Source organism: Corylus avellana, chromosome ca6 (assembly GCF_901000735.1).
Source record: "Corylus avellana chromosome ca6, CavTom2PMs-1.0".
Lineage (NCBI taxonomy): Eukaryota > Viridiplantae > Streptophyta > Magnoliopsida > Fagales > Betulaceae > Corylus > Corylus avellana.
This window is the reverse complement of record NC_081546.1, coordinates 4,532,355-4,548,664: the sequence shown is the minus strand read 5'-3', so window position 1 is coordinate 4,548,664 and position 16,310 is coordinate 4,532,355. Positions and strand designations below refer to the sequence as shown.

The 16,310-nt window shown below is 35.7% G+C and overlaps 1 protein-coding gene and 1 pseudogene across 1 annotated transcript; both read left to right on the top strand.

Annotated features, from left to right (window-relative positions):
- LOC132184024 (putative laccase-9) overlaps positions 1–4,361 on the top strand; it is a 23,516-nt pseudogene extending 19,155 nt beyond the window's left edge.
- Positions 4,362–7,572: 3,211 nt separating this feature from the next.
- LOC132184614 (laccase-14-like) lies at positions 7,573–12,615 on the top strand. Its single transcript, XM_059598309.1, has 8 exons — positions 7,573–7,709; positions 7,858–8,009; positions 8,353–8,597; positions 8,952–9,077; positions 9,597–10,191; positions 10,427–10,788; positions 10,877–11,122; positions 12,412–12,615. The coding sequence occupies exons 1-7, from the start codon at positions 7,608–7,610 to the stop codon at positions 11,056–11,058; spliced, it is 1,764 nt and encodes a 587-aa protein (XP_059454292.1). The 5' UTR covers positions 7,573–7,607; the 3' UTR covers positions 11,059–11,122; positions 12,412–12,615.
- Positions 12,616–16,310: the final 3,695 nt, after the last annotated feature.

Genomic DNA, 16,310 nt, shown 5'->3' with positions numbered 1-16,310 from the left:
AGAAGAAAAAAAAAAAGGAGAAGAGAAGAAGAAGAATAGAAGATAAGAAGATTTTTGGGTTTTTGAAGATTTGTTGGGTTTGACGTTTGGGTTTTTGATTTTTCAGGTTGATTTTTTGATTTAGGTTTTTGATTTTTTGGGTTTGGGTTTTTGAAAATGGAGGAAAGAAGAGAGGGAGAGAGCTGGGGGTGAGTAACGAAAATGGAGAAAAGAAGAGAAAATGGAGAAAAGAAGAGAGGGAGAGAGCTAGGGCAGAGCTTGGGGAGTAACGAAAATGGAGAAAAGAAGAGATGAGGGAGAGAACTAGGGGAGAAAGGACGTACACGGTGGTGAAAATAATTAAAAATATATATATTATTTTAATTGAAAAATAATTTAAATTAATAAATTTTTTAATTGAAAAAAAAAATCCAGAAAAAATTTTAAAAAAGAAAAATTATTTTTTTTAATAATTTTTAAATTTTTGACATGTCAGAAAGTGACACGTCAGAAAATTCTGACATGTTACATCTCACAGGTCAGAAATTTTTCGTTTCTGACATCCAAAATTTTAACACCTAACACACGTCAAAAACGCCACGTCTGGAAAATTTTCTGACGTGTCAGACCACCTAACACGTCAAAAAATGCATGTAAGCAAAACATTCTTTTTTTTTTTTTGTAATAGATAGGTTGGTTGAGATAAACACCATGAACATGCATGTGTGCTACATATTTTTCAATACCCTTTGATTTGAAGTAACAACTTATGTGAAATATTTAAATTAAACCTCTTTCGTTTTCTTTAGGCACATCATATTTACTCAATTTTATAGTCTTACTTTTCAAAAAAATTTATGTACACTTGTTCAATAATCTAGATATTAAATTTATTTAATTATAGGATAATATATGTATAATATTAAAATTATAATAGTAACAATTATAGTAATACATAATATAGGGAATGAAGCACGTGCATTCTCAACTAGTATATATATAAAGCGTAAAAGTAATTTTATTTTGTTCTAATTGGTTTCCCTTATTACTTTTTGGTGTTGCAGCTAAAGGAGAAGAATTTTACGAAGCTGTGTGAAACGAAACCCATATTGGTCGTAAATGAAAGTTTTCCAGGGCCGACAATCCGAGTTCATAAAGGAGATACGTTTTTTGTTAATGTTCACAATCAAGGATATTATGGTGTTACAATTCACTGGTACTCTCTCTCTCTCTCTCCCTCTCTCCTAAGTCCTAATATCCATCTATGGTCACTAATAATACGAGGATGACAATAGTGATACTAATTAATAAATAAATTAATGCAATATGATGCTCACAGGCACGGAGTCAAACAACCGAGAAATCCATGGTCAGATGGTCCAGAGTACATTACACAATGTCCAATAATTCCGGGTTCAAACTTCACATACGAGGTTAATTTGAGTAACGAGGAAGGAACCCTCTGGTGACATGCCCACAGTGACTGGACCCGAGCCTCCGTTCATGGTGCCATTGTTATTTATCCGAAAGAAGGAACGTCTTCTCCGTATCCAGAGCCTAATGGAGAAGAAGTTTTGATCCTCGGTACATAATCTTTTGTGAATCATATATATATCTTGCCAGCAAGCATTAATTTGGAATATTTCTTCCCTGTTTAACTACTAATTGTTGTAAATGCAGGATCTTGGTATATTGATGACCTTACCGCGTTGGTTCAGCAAGACCTCGAAACCGGAGCAGACACCCCGCAGTCGGATTCTTACGTCATCAATGGCGAACCGGGAGACTTATTAGCATGCTCTCAAGGTAAATAAAATTATAAATCACCCAATTTGATTTATTTTGAGTAAAGTTTACGTACCCCTCAAACTACGATCCAATTGACAATGTACTCTCCCTAACTTTTAATTGTGACAATGTCCCTCTTAAATTACCAAAAAAAAAAAAAAAAAACGAAAAGTTTGACTAAATTTTTTTTTTTTTTTTTTAATTTTTTTCAAAATGGTTTTTTATTTTTTTAAATGATTTTTTTAAACGGAATTTTTATTTAAAAAATCGAAAATTTTAAATTTTTTTTCTTATAAAAAGGAATTTTTATAATATTTTTAAATTTGTGCACCCCTTGAATTATTATGATTATTATTATTATTATTATTTCAATTTTAGGTTATTTCTAAAAGTTTTAGTATTTTTCATTTTTATTTTACTATGGGTAGTCTTGTTATTGGAGAGATATTGACAATATTTTAGTAGTTTGAAATGAATATTATCACAATTGAAAGTTTAAAGAAATCATTGTCAATTAAGTTGTAGTTTGATGGAGTAAATGAACTTTTTCCCATTTATTTTCATTCTGATCATGTTGTTTTATGTGGCCCAAAATGATTGGTTTTTTGTTAATTGTTACAGGATCAACGCACCGTTTTGTGGTTGATCATGGGAAAACGTATCTTCTCCGGATAATCAATGCCGCCATGAATGCAGACCTCTTCTTAGCAATTGCTAACCACACCCTCACAGTGGTGGGGACAGATGGTGTTGGAAGTCTCACATTGCCTGGGTATTAAGGAGATTGTCCATTTATAAGGTGAGGGGAAACCTCAACTCTTGAGCTAGCTTTTTGGTTGAGTTAGGCCCAAGACCCATTTCTAACATGGTATCAGAGCCTAACCCAATTAATTGGCTGTGGCCCACAGTCACCCATTGTCGCACGTGTTGGCTTGGATATCCTCCCGCCACACGTGAGGGGGCGTGTTGGAAGTCTCACATTGCCTGGGTATTAAGGAGATTGTCCATTTATAAGGTGAGGGGAAACTTCAACTCTTGAGCTAGCTTTTGAGTTGAGTTAGGCCCAAGACCCATTTCTAACAGATGGGAATTACGTAAAACCCATAATCACGGATTACTTAGAGATAAGCCCAGGGCAAACCATGAACGTCCTGGTAACAGCAAATCAATCTTTGGGGCACTACTACCTTGCCGTCAGACAATACTACAATGACAAGATGCTATTTACAGAGTACGATAAAGCAAATGCTACGGCAATTTTGATGTACAGTGGCAACTATACAGCACCCGATAATCCGGTCTTTCCTTCCAGCCTTCCAGTCTACGTGGACATTCAAGCTGCAGACTTATTTTTGAGTCGGTTTAGGAGCTTGGCAAGCGAAGAACACCCAGCAAAAGTCCCACTAAATCCAACTACCAGAATGTTCATCACCGTTTCTATGAATGAGATTCCGTGTGCAAATGCATCTTGTGATGGGTTAGATGGAAATAAGCTGGCTGCAAGCTTAAACAACATAAGTTTTGTCAACCCCACTACTGATGTATTGCAAGCCTATTACAAGTAAGTAATATTATTATTTCTTAATCCGGATTTTTTTGATTTTATATATGCTCTCTATAGATCTGTTAAAATAATGATTAAGATATTAAATTTACCTTTTCTCGTTAGTTTAAACTTTTAGTATAACTGATAATTTAATATGGTATCAGACCCAAGGTTCTGGGATCGAATCCTTCAATTTACTTCATTTAAACTAAATATTTAACGTGTTTAGCTTCACCTATTAAAAGAGAGTTTGAGCCCACACATAAGGAAGAGTGTTAATGTAATGATTAAGTGATTAAATTTATCCATTTTTATTAGCTTTAAGTTTTTAAGATAACTGATAATTTAATAAGATGTGTTTGTGTACTAATTAGAATTTGCTACATTATATGAACAGGAACATGACTGGAGTTTACACCACAAATTTCCCAAACTGGCCGCCAACTTTTTATGACTTCACTGCGCTTGATTTCCCACCTTTCAATAGAACAATAGCCGTGCAGGGGACCAGAGTTAAGGTTTTAGAATATAATGAAGACGTGGAGATAACATTCCAAGGGATTGAAGTATTGAATGCTTCAGAGAATCATCCAATGCACATGCACGGGTATAGCTTTTTCGTGCTTGGTTCAGGCTCTGGCAATTTCGATGAAGAGACTGATTCCAAAACCTATAACTTGATCGATCCAGTTGAAGTGAATACTGTCAGTGTCCCCAAGGATGGATGGGCTACCATCAGATTCAAAGCAAGTAATCCTGATAATTAATTAGCTCCTCTTGATCTTAATTGGGTTCTGTTTTTAACCAATTAATTTATATTAACATTGGATGATTAATCATACCAGGTGTATGGTTTTGGCACTGCCACTTTGATCGACATCTAAGCTGGGGCATGAACACTGTAATGATAGTGAAAGATGGTGGCACAGCTGAGACTAGCATGCGCCCGCCCCCTCCTAATATGCCCTCCTGCGAAGCGAATGCACCCTTCATCACTTGGATTGAAGAATTCGGTGATTCTAATGCACAAGTTCATAAAAAATCATGAAGTTATTCTCATGCTGTTGAAGATCCCATGCGATAACTCATTATCATTAAGGTCAGAGAGGATAGGCTGTTGAAGTTATCTACATACAATTATCTATTTTTATGTTTTATTCCAATAAATATGGGCCTACTGCATTTAATTAACTACTGATTTGCCACTTTTGTTATGTTTGTTTGTTTTCTCATTTTTATATATAGAGAGAGCCCCTTGGGTCACTAAAAGGGCTGTTTTACAGCCTTCAATCTCCATTTGACACATCACTATTTCAAGAAAATTGTAAAAAACTAAAGTGAAAAACAAAAAGACCAAAAAGCCCTCACCCTTGCCGATAGACCTAGGGCCGACCCACGCTGTGGGTCTGGCGTGACCCGCCTCAAAACCCGCTTGAAACCATCGTGACTCGGATCACAACCCGATTCTATTGCCTAAAAACTCGTTTCTAATGTCTTAAAACTCGTTTTTTGATTCAAAACTAAAACTTAGAGATAGAAAGTGAATCATTTAGGGATTTTATCACCCTAAAGGCCCACAAAATTGACTCTGGCACCGGAGAAAGTGACTCACGACAAGACCCACGGGTCTGGCCGTGACCCGCCCCACGGGCCTGGAGTGACCCGCCCTTTTGAGCTCAAAATATAGTGTGTGTGGATGTATGATATTTTGTGGATTTATTTTGTATTTGCTTAGGTGTCAGTTTGTGAGTGGAGGCTGTAAAATGTGCCTTTTGCATATGGTCCGGATTCAAGGTTTATATATATATATATATATATATATATATATATATATATATTATTGATGTAACTGAGCCATCAGTTATCTGTGAAACTTTTTGATCCTCTAACAATTAACCACAGAGATGAGACTTTTGAATTTGCTTTTGGTGAGACCCCATTGCTTGGGTGCTTGAGTAGAGTACTGTCGTCTTTCCCCTGTTTCTTCTCTGTTTTGAAGGCTTGATTGCTTTTTGCTGCGTCACTTGTATTTGCAGACATGGCATATTAGTAGAGATGGCTTTGTTACTAAATTACTAATACGGCATTAGAGGCAGATTACTAATAACCTAGTTGCCCATCCCCCATAGGTCTAAATATGTTAGATTTCCAAATTGATTGTTTGCAGTTGAAAGTGATTTGTTTAGAGCTACAAATATGTCCATTCAATGGCGAGCCCGGAACAAATGAAATGTAGTAATATGTAATGTAAAGATAATCTAGCAATAAGAGTAGAAAGTAGCCTTTCAAACAATTACACGATATAACACCAAACAATCCAAAAAAATTTGTCAGTATTTTCTTTTTAATTGTTCATTTCATTATGAAATATATGGCATTTCAGATGTCATATTGCTGAGCCACAGGTTTTCTTTATGGAAAGCATGTGATTTCTCATTTTCGAATAGAGTTTTTAACTTTTTAGCAATCTTGGTTCAGCATACAATATTACATTATAAAAACCTTGATATATCTATTTTAAGGATATAATAGAAAGATTATCAGATTTTGGTTTATCATGCATGCCGGAATGTTAGATGGTCCAACCAACATATGTGTTGCAACTGTAAACGCTTGGAGAAAATTAAGTTGAGGTCAGCAGCTTGACTCATCATTGATGTATTGGTAAAAATCAGTAGCTAGCTAGCTGCAACATCTTCTGTCAAAAAACCGGGGAAGAAAACGAGGAAAAAACATAAATAAACAAATCAGCATTTCTGAATTTGATGCGTTGGAAGACTATAATACATAAAGGGCACTGTTTTCATAGCAACTTTTGAAACATACTATTAAATTACCGCTCCTTATTTATATATATATTACTCCTTTGGTTTCGAAATATTTTATGATGGATTATTATAAAATTTTGGATCAAGTGTTACATTATAAAATATGCATTTGAGAGTGTGTAGCATTTGTTGAAAAATAATTTGTCAATTTGGAATGAAAAGGAATTGAACTCACACTAAGGAGGAAAAGGAACGGTGGTCACACATTTTAGGCTTCATTTTTTTTCATTTCTAAAACAGGAATGATATGGTCAAGAGTAAGTTGCTGGAGTCTTAGGGCCTGTTTGAGATTGTGTTAGAAAACTTAAAAGTTTTTTTAATATCTAAAAAGTTGTGTTAAACAAAAGTTGACATGTTTAGAGCATATTTGAGATTGCATTTGAAAAATAGAGGTTTCAAGTAAAAAAAAAAAAAATGCATTTTGGCTAGAGCTACATTTTTAAACTTTTGTTAAAAGTGTTTTTTGAACCTTTAAAAATGCTTTCAAATTTTTTTCTACGAAATGGGTACTTTTTGTTTTTTTTTCAAACGAATTTTTTGAGTGTTAAACGCACTTTTAGGCCTATCGAATGCACACCCAAACAAGCCCTTAGTAAAAAATTCTAAAAGTCCTTTCATTTTTTTTTTTTTTTACTTTAGAAATAACCAAAACACACTTTGGGTACAAGTATTTTTTTTCTTCAAACGGACTTTTTGAGTGTTAAACACATTTTTAAACACCCCAAACGCAATCCCAAACATACCTTTAATATAAAAATTTCCTCATAAAACTGCTCTCATTATAAAAACATTAAAAAAATTTATGGGTGCCATCCCATCCCGGTCCGCCCGTGCGGCTTATATTCAGAAATCATTAAGAAAATATTATAAGATATTCCATTATGGGGAATATATGAAAGATCTGGAACAGGGCATATTTTTAGATGAAATAAAAACAATACCAAACCTTGGGGGTGGGCAAATACAAAAATTTGCTGGTTTTCATATTAAAATGCTTTGTTTAGAAGAAGACTAAAAAATTTATGGGTTGCCATCCCCAATCTTACAACGTGGGTCCTCCCTGGGTGTATGTCAATGTCCACAACCTAGGAATCTTATAGAGAATGTCCACAACCTAGGAATCTTATAGAGAAGCTACATTGTGGGTGGAATATATGAAAGATCTGAAACAGGGTATATTTTTAGGTGAAATAAAAACAATATATTATATGACAGCTACCAGGTAACCGAAGTTCCTCGTATTCATTTCTACCAAAGTTATGTACCAGCAAGTCCACCTAAATGTCAAACATAACCGGAAAAAGCAGGAGACTTCTAAGCTGCTTCTCTAATCTCGATTTATAACAGTTAATCAATACTTACCCAGAATCTCCCAATTAACAGCGCCAACCGAAATGTCCATGTTATAAAAGTTGTAGAACTATCCCAGTCCAGTCCAGTCCAGGGAGAAGAAAGATTCAGAGGAAATGGAAGTGTCATTGAAGACGAAGAAGCTTTTGTTATGGCTGCTGGGGTTGTTGTTGCTTCACTGCAGGGCCCAAGGCACAGTACACTACTACGACTTTGTCGTAAGAACAGCTGACTCATCACATCTTATTCATTCTCTGTTTTTTTAATTAGCGTTGATACAGTACCCAATTAGCCTGAGCTGAGAGAGTTTGAAGTCATAATTATTGTGCTAATCACTCAATAATTCTCTGGTTTTCCCGCTTTCAGGTCAAGGAAAGCAATTTCACAAAGCTATGCGCTACAAAGAGCACTTTGACGGTAAATGCCAGTTTTCCGGGACCGGCGATTCGCGCCCACAAAGGAGACACTCTGTATGTGAATGTTTACAATCAAGGAACATATGGTGTCACCATTCACTGGTAACTCCCTCTCAATTAATTTCTTCACTATTTTTATGTTATGACCCAACCAAAAAGCATTAATGTTTTGCGCAATGACCCTAAAAAGACAAGTATGTAAGAAAGAGAACATCAAACTTGAAAAATTGTTTATTTTTTTAAAAAATAAATATTATTTTTGTATTTTTCTTGACTTTCGATGACATTTACAATATTTTAGTAATTTATGGGAGTCGTTGATCACACAATTAGTAGTTTAGAGAGACATTGACAATAAAATGATAGTTTAATAAGGTATGTGCATTTTTCCCATAAATCTTATATTAAATAAATTATATTATTTGATTTTCTTATTTGGTTATAGGCATGGAGTGAAGCAACCAAGGAACTCATGGTTTGATGGACCTGAGTACATCACTCAGTGCCCCATCCCAGCTGGAACAAACTTCACTTACCAAGTCCTACTTACTGAAGAAGAAGGAACTTTATTCTGGCACGCCCACAGCGACTGGACAAGAGCCACTGTTCATGGTGCCTTAGTCATCTTGCCTGCAGAGGGAACAACTTATCCATTTCCCATGCCTGATGCAGAACAAATTTTATTATTTGGTACGCAAAATAATATCTAGCATTTCAATTTTATTTTCTATATTGATCCTAAGAATTTTTTTTTTTTTTTTTTAATTATACGTGACACGTGTCACAATATGATAAATATTGACATGGCACATAATGGATTTTTTCAAAAATTTTAGCACATAATGCAGTGAACTCTGTGAAATTAATTTTTATTTTTATTTATCTTATTTGAACTGTTTTTTTATTATGTTTATTAACTAAATAAAAATATCTGATCCATTTTCTTTATTTGAAAATTTCTTGTTGAATCTAACTCACGCAGCAAATTCATACATCTTAATTAGATGTTAGTCTAACTTTTTGGCTCATGCTGTTTTATTGCAGCTTCGTGGTACAAAGAAGATGTGATGGTGTTAATGGATGAGGCCCTCCGTTACGGTGGATTGACTGTATTGTCAGATTCCTATGCCATCAACGGCCAACCCGGGGATTTTTATTCGTGCTCCAAAGGTACAATACATAAATACAAAATTTCCATATCACCGCAACTAAATTCGGCTAAAAGGGGTGACCGAATCACCTCCAAATGTCATAGGATGATTCAACATGACCAACCTTGAACCACCTATTTTGTATATATGTTGAACCACCCAAGTAAATAGTTGCCCCTCAAATAACCACCCCAATGACCTATTTTTAATTTTAGTTGTCATAATTTGGGCCGTCATTTTAAATGAACGGCTAAAAAAACAATTACAACCTATATATGCAATATGTTGTGATCTCAATCCCCTTAAGTCAGCCCAATCTAGGATGTACGGAAGCTTCAACTATTGCACTAAAGCAAAAACGCACAGGACTTCTTTGATGCAGCAAAATATTTTTTACCTAATAATTAGGTTATAAGATTAATTTGTTTTAAAAAAAATCTTTTTGATTTAACATAATATTCACCTCAATTTCAATAAAATATTTTAGGTGTCGATCAATTAACAAATTAATTATAAACACGTGATGGTGAATTTGCAGATACAACATTTCGTATGTCGGTTGATTATGGAAAGACCTATCTACTTCGCATAGTTAATTCCGTACAGAACACAGACATGTTCTTCAGCATTGCAGACCACAATCTCACAGTTGTCGGATGGGATGGTTCCTACATCAAACCCTTACAAATGACTTACATAATGATAACCCCAGGGCAAACAATGGATGTTTTGGTCACAGCAAATCAAGCCCTCAGCCACTATTACATGCTCGCCAGCCCTTATTTTGATGGACAGGCAGATGACTTTGACAAAAGCATCACCAGTGCAATCTTCCAGTACAGCGGAAACTACACTCCCCCATCGTCGCCGGTGTGGCCGACCAACATCCCTGGTTTTTATGACATTGGCGCTGCGGGGTTGTTCACAACACGTTTAAGGAGCTTGGCGTCCAAAGAGCATCCTGTAGATGTTCCTCAAAGTGTCGACACCAGAATGTTTGTGACAGTTTCCATAAACATGATGCATTGCCCCAATGGGTCATGCGCAGGGCCTGATGGGAATAGGCTTGCGTCCGGCTTGAACAACATCAGTTTTGCAAACCCTTCTTTGGATATATTGCAAGCTTATTACAGGTATTTCATTACCTTTCAGAATTTTGAATGTTATATCTTGCAACTTAATTAAATGAATGCATGGGATTAATTTGGTATTGTGTTATGTGCCCGTGCCGTGAGAATGTGTCGTCATTAAGTTGGAGTGTCACACATTCTCAATTACAAACGTGGCATTCTCATAACTTATTAGTTAAAATAGATGATTTATGGTATGATCTTATGAAATAACGTCCTTTCATAACTTTTATGACAGGAACATAAGTGGATATTTTGAGGAAAATTTTCCAGACAAACCCCCAAATCTATTTAATTTTACCTCAGAGGATTTGCTGACGGACAACGTTACCCTATCGGACCAAGGGACAAGGGTGAAGATATTAGATTATAATGAAACTGTGGAAATAACGTTTCAGGGGACTAATGTCATGAATTCAGGAGAAAATCATCCAATTCATTTACATGGCTTTAGATTTTATGTGGTTGGATCAGGACTTGGAAATTTCGACAATGTGAGTGACCCATTAACTTATAATTTGGTTGATCCACCCGAAGCTAACACTGTTCCAGTTCCTAAGGATGGTTGGGCCACCATCAGATTTAGAGCCGATAATCCAGGTACGTTTATTAAGTAACTATTATTAGAATATTACTTCAATGATTAAATTAATTATGTTCTATTATGTAATATGCATAATTGTTTCAGGGGTTTGGTACATGCATTGCCATTTTGACCGGCACATGAGTTGGGGTATGGACACAGTTTTCATAGTACGAAACGGCCCCACTGAAGAGACGAAGCTCCGCCCTCCTCCGGCTTACATGCCACCATGTGGAGCAGATGCACTCTCTGGGCTTCAACAGACAATCTTCCAGAAAGAAGAGTAAAGAAGGAAATTTTGATAGTAATACCTGTGAGGAGGTGCTATCTGCAGTTATGCTTGATACTTAGGCCTCGTTTGGTTCGCGGATTGTCTAGTCCATTGGAAAAGGATTAGCTATCACTGGGATTAGCTACCACTGGGAATAGATTAGCTAGTCCTATTCCTTTGTTTGGTTGTAACGTTGGAATAGACTACCTAATCCTATTCCTTCGTTTGGTACAGTGCAATATATTGGTGAATGGAATTGTATTGTGATCTTATTTCCTAAAATACTCTTATAATATAAATACAATTTATATTATTAAGGACTTTCATTCTTTTTTTCTTTTTTTTGAAACATAAACAATTTTACTATAATTTTTTTTTTTTAGTTATGTCATGTATATATAATTTTATATATATATATATACGCTTGAACATGTATGAATAACCTGTGTTCAAGTGTGTGTGTATATATATCAGTGTGATTTTTAATTCAGTTATATATATATATAACTGAATTAAAAATCACACTGAGAAAGTATAGAGAAAGAGAGATGGAGAAACAGAATAAAAAATAAAAATAAACCCTAAACAGAATCAAAGAGAAACGATACAGAGAATCAAAAAAAATAAAAAAACAGAAGAAAAATAAAAAAAACTCAAAAACGTTTTGGGTACATATATATACACACACACGCTTGAACAGGTATGAATAACCTGTGTTCAAGCGTGTGTGTGTATATATATATACGCTTGAACACAGGTTGTACGCTTGAACATAGGTTATATATATATAATTGAATTAAAAATCAAACTGAGAAAATATAGAGAAAGAGAGATGGAGAAACAGAATTAAAAATAAATAAAAATTATTTTTTTATTTTTTTTTTATTTTTTTTAAAAAAAGCCTAAACTGAATCAAAGAGAAACGATACAGAGAATCAAAAGAAAAAAAAAAAACAGAGAAACGTTACAGAGAAAAAAAAAATCCAAGAAATAGAGAGAATGAAATAACCAAGAAACAAAGAAGAGAAATCGAAGAGAAGAGAAGGGGAGAGAGATCGCTTGCGCAGAGAAGAGAGATCGTTGCTCTTTGAGAGATGGAGATCGTTTTGCAGAGTCTCCTTGAGAGATGTGGGTGCTAGAAGGGTGGGGTTTTTGTGGGCAATTTACACGATAATTTTAATCCCACAAGAAAGGATTAGCTAAGCCACTCGTTTTTGAGTGGCTTAGCTAACCCCGCGTATATAGGATTAGTAATCCCATGGGAATAACTATTCCCAGGAATAGAGTATTACCAACCAAAGGACTAGCTATACCTAGTGTTAGCTAGTCCAATCCAAGGGTTTAATCCGCGAACCAAACGGGGCCTTAGTTTGTACTTCATGGAAAGTTTCTTCAGTATAAAAGGAAAAAGGTATTTTTTTCCTTTTTCTATTTTGATCTATGATCCATAGAAACCGCCAACCGGCATCAATTATTTTAGAAGAGTTGAAGCTGTTAAATTCTATCTCTTTTGTTGATCTTGTACAAAATGGGATAAACATATATTATAATTAGATGCAACAAGCAGATGAAATTTGAGCACAACATTTTGTACTTAACATTTTTTTTTCTTGTTTTAAAGCGTTTATCATTTTCCTTTATTGTTAAAGAAAAAGAATACTGTCGGTGAAAGAGAGGTTCGAAGAGTCCATTGGAGGCCCATCTACACCAGGGCCCAAGGAGGCAGGGGAGGCGGGATCTCTCTTTTCAGTAACAAGAATCTTGCCCCTTCTTTCCTCTCACATCAACCTCTCTCTCCATTGCTTTTTAGCAAGCTCACATGGGCGTCCTCCCAAGCAGAGGAACTCTTTCTAACTCTCTCTCCTGCACTTTCTCAATTGTCAAGAGTACACTAACTTGGGGGCGTTGGAGTGCCTTCGGTCGAAGAACTGAAGGCTTCTTCTTGAAGGGGGAAAAGCGAATGTGGTTTCGTAATTATCAATGCTAATTTTAAATAACACCTAAAAAAACAAGGAAGTAAAAATAAGTGTGAAATGTTATAGATTTTTATAGATTGCAATATTAAAAGATATGGATAGACGGCTTAATGTTTAAAGCTCTTCTAATCACTTTTTAGGTGAGAGGTACGAAACCCTCCATCACAATAAATATTAAAAACTAAACACGCCAAGAAGCGCCCAGTCTTGAGTGGAACAGGATCCTCTCCAGTCCATTATAGACTGGAGAATATCCAGTTCATGGCTAGAATTTCATTTCAGAAATCGTATGACTACAAATGAGACACATATCCCACTAATAAAAATAATAATAAAATATTATTTTAAATTAAAAAAAAAAAAATTAAGATAAAAAAAAAAGAAGCATGGGCATTGGTCATCAGGGCGTGGTCACACCTATTTGCAATGAAGCCGGAGCCACCTCATCGAAATGTCAGGTGGTCGAACCAATCTCCCCATTACCCCCCTTCTTTCTTTTTTTCTTTTTTTCTTTTTTTTTTTTAATTTTTTTATTAATTTAAAATAATATTTTATTATTATTTTTATTAGTGGAATATGTGTCCTATTTGTGACCATATGATTACTGAGATGAAATTTTAACCATGAACTAGATATTCTCCAGTCCATTATGGACTGGAGAGGATCCTATTCCGTCTTGAGTAGGTAGTTATTAAAAACTAAACTACTGAGCTACTGGCCATGGGGAATTGAACTGGTGCAACTCTAGATGGAAGAGGTGCCTTCAAACCATTCAATTGATTGATTATCTATTAAGAGTTGCGAAATGCATTTTACTTAACCGTTTTGTAACTACTCTCCAGAATCTATAAATAGAGCTTTTTGCTCTACGAATTTTACAATTTTTCTTTCCTATCTCTCTTAGAAATACACGATTTTTCATAGAAAACTCTGAAAAACAAACTCCAGAATTATTCTGTAGTTGATAACTTTGTTGTATCCTATAGATGAATTGCTTGTAACCCAACAACAAACTCTCAAAGCCGCATCTATTACTGTTTCTACTTCATTTTCCTCAACATGTCTATAACATTATTCATAAAAGAATTCAAGCCCACCACGAATCGTACGACCAAGCTGGCCAGAAAGCTGCTCATTGAGACCATAAACATAAAGAAAAGTGCCACGACTAGCCTATCGGAAAAAAGCAAAAAGAAAAAAAATTGAACCCTGACAAAGACTAATATTGGTTGGGTGTGAGCTACCAGCCTACCAACCATTCCTCCTCCAGCGAGCCATTTACAGCCCGTTGGAACTTCCTACCCACCCTCTCTCTATCGGTTAGTTGGAACTAAATTCAGAAGATTCTTCTTGAGTAATGAGTTGAAGAATTTGCACGTGAGTAATGGAGTAGTAGAGAACTTTAGGTTGAAACCGTATGTCAAACACAATTAAACATGTTGTCGTCGTTCTTTTCTGTCCATTGGTCTCGGATTTTATCACTTTTCCTGAAAAATGTTTCTCACGTCAATCAAATCTTTCGGTCAACTTTATTTTTCAAGTTCGTTGCCAAACACCTGAGACAACAGATCTAGAGAATTCTCACCCAAACCCAAAGGTGGGAGTGGGGATTTCGTGGGAGTACGTCAAATTGTACACCTATATATATATATATATATATATATATATATATATTGTAAGAAATTCCATTTAAAGTATGTCTCTTATGTCACATATATTATTGTAATTATAAAATATATATAATTACGGTGTTCAATAATTTATTCCAATTAAAGCTTATTGTGTAAATCAAATATTCTGAATTAAATTACTGATTTAATTCTTGTGGAACAAGTATTTGATTTCAATCAAATATTCTGAATTAAATCACTGATTTAATTCTTGTAGAACAAGTATTTGATTTAATTAAAGATTTTATTTTTGTGGAATCAATTAATTGTATTGATTTGATTTTTATTCCTGTATGGGAGGAATAATTAAGGTAACAGCTCTAATTGAGGGTCCCCTGACCTACCTATAAATAAGGCATGTGTATTCCATCAATTGGTACTCACTGGTAGGCATAGGTCAGAAGAACCTCTCAATATTTTTAGTTTTTAGTTTGGTTGCTGTGGAGTTGTTCTTCAAGTCACTTAAGCAAAGCAATGGCCGGAGGTACATATATATTAAACTATTTCCGCTGCTAATATTATTATTAATTAGCATTTAATATATAATAAATTCTTACATGTGGTATCAGAGCCTTTTCCTGGCCATATTTGCTTAGTCTAGTTTTAATATGTCTGCTGTTGATATTTTATTTTTGTTTTGATAATATTTTATTTTGTGATTATCGAAACAAAACTCAGACCCATGGTTATTGAACTGAGAACCATTTGTTCTCAACCACCATGAAACCCACGTATATATATGTTTTATTTGTTTTGACCAAATTGCTCATGTGGTATTGTTTCTTAAAACAAAACGTGTGGGGCCAATGGGTGATTAGGACCCTTGGTCCTTCACTTTCCTCTGGGTCACTTTCGATTAGAATTTACTGGAGACAAGCTACAAAAACGCCCCCCACCTGCAGTGCCGATCTTTCCCCATTTCAGCACTGGTTCTCACCTTCCTGCAGCACCGGTATTCCCCCCTCCCACAACAGCGGCGTTGGCCGCATAAAGTGAGCTGCTGACGGAGGAAGCCCCATAAGGGGCCGCTGTGATGGGCAGAGACGGCGCCCACACGGGCTGCCGATTTCTGGCCGGAATGGCGGCCATTTCACCGGGGCTACCAAAAAAAAAAAAAAAACAGCCTGCAGCCCCACACGGGGTGCCTTTCGTTTTTTGGCCATTTGCGCATCAGGGAGCGGCTAAGCATGGCCGGCGCATCAAGGAACCGGCGCCGGTGGCTGGAGAATGGGGAAAGGGGAGAGGCGGCGGTTAAAGGGGCTAGGTTTCGGGTTTGGGGTCTTGTTATTCGGGTAGGGTTTTCAACCCGTTTTGGCCTGATTCAAAAGAAAAAAAAAAAACTGGGTCATTAAGTGGGCTGACCCAGAAGCCCAACCCGGATCAGCTAGCCCATTCCAGTAGCCCAACCTGGTTTAAAGTAGCTGGCCCATCCGGATTAAAAAAAAAAAAGAAAAAGGGGGGCTCAGGTGGGTTTCGAACTTGGGCTCTTAAGGTATAAAGGGCCTAAGGTCAGTTCAAGACCATTTGGCTATTCAGTTTATTAAGCTTTAATGTTACATTTATATTTATCTTATGTTTTTTTCAGTATTTGTTTCTTTAATACTTGAACTTAAGGATATATT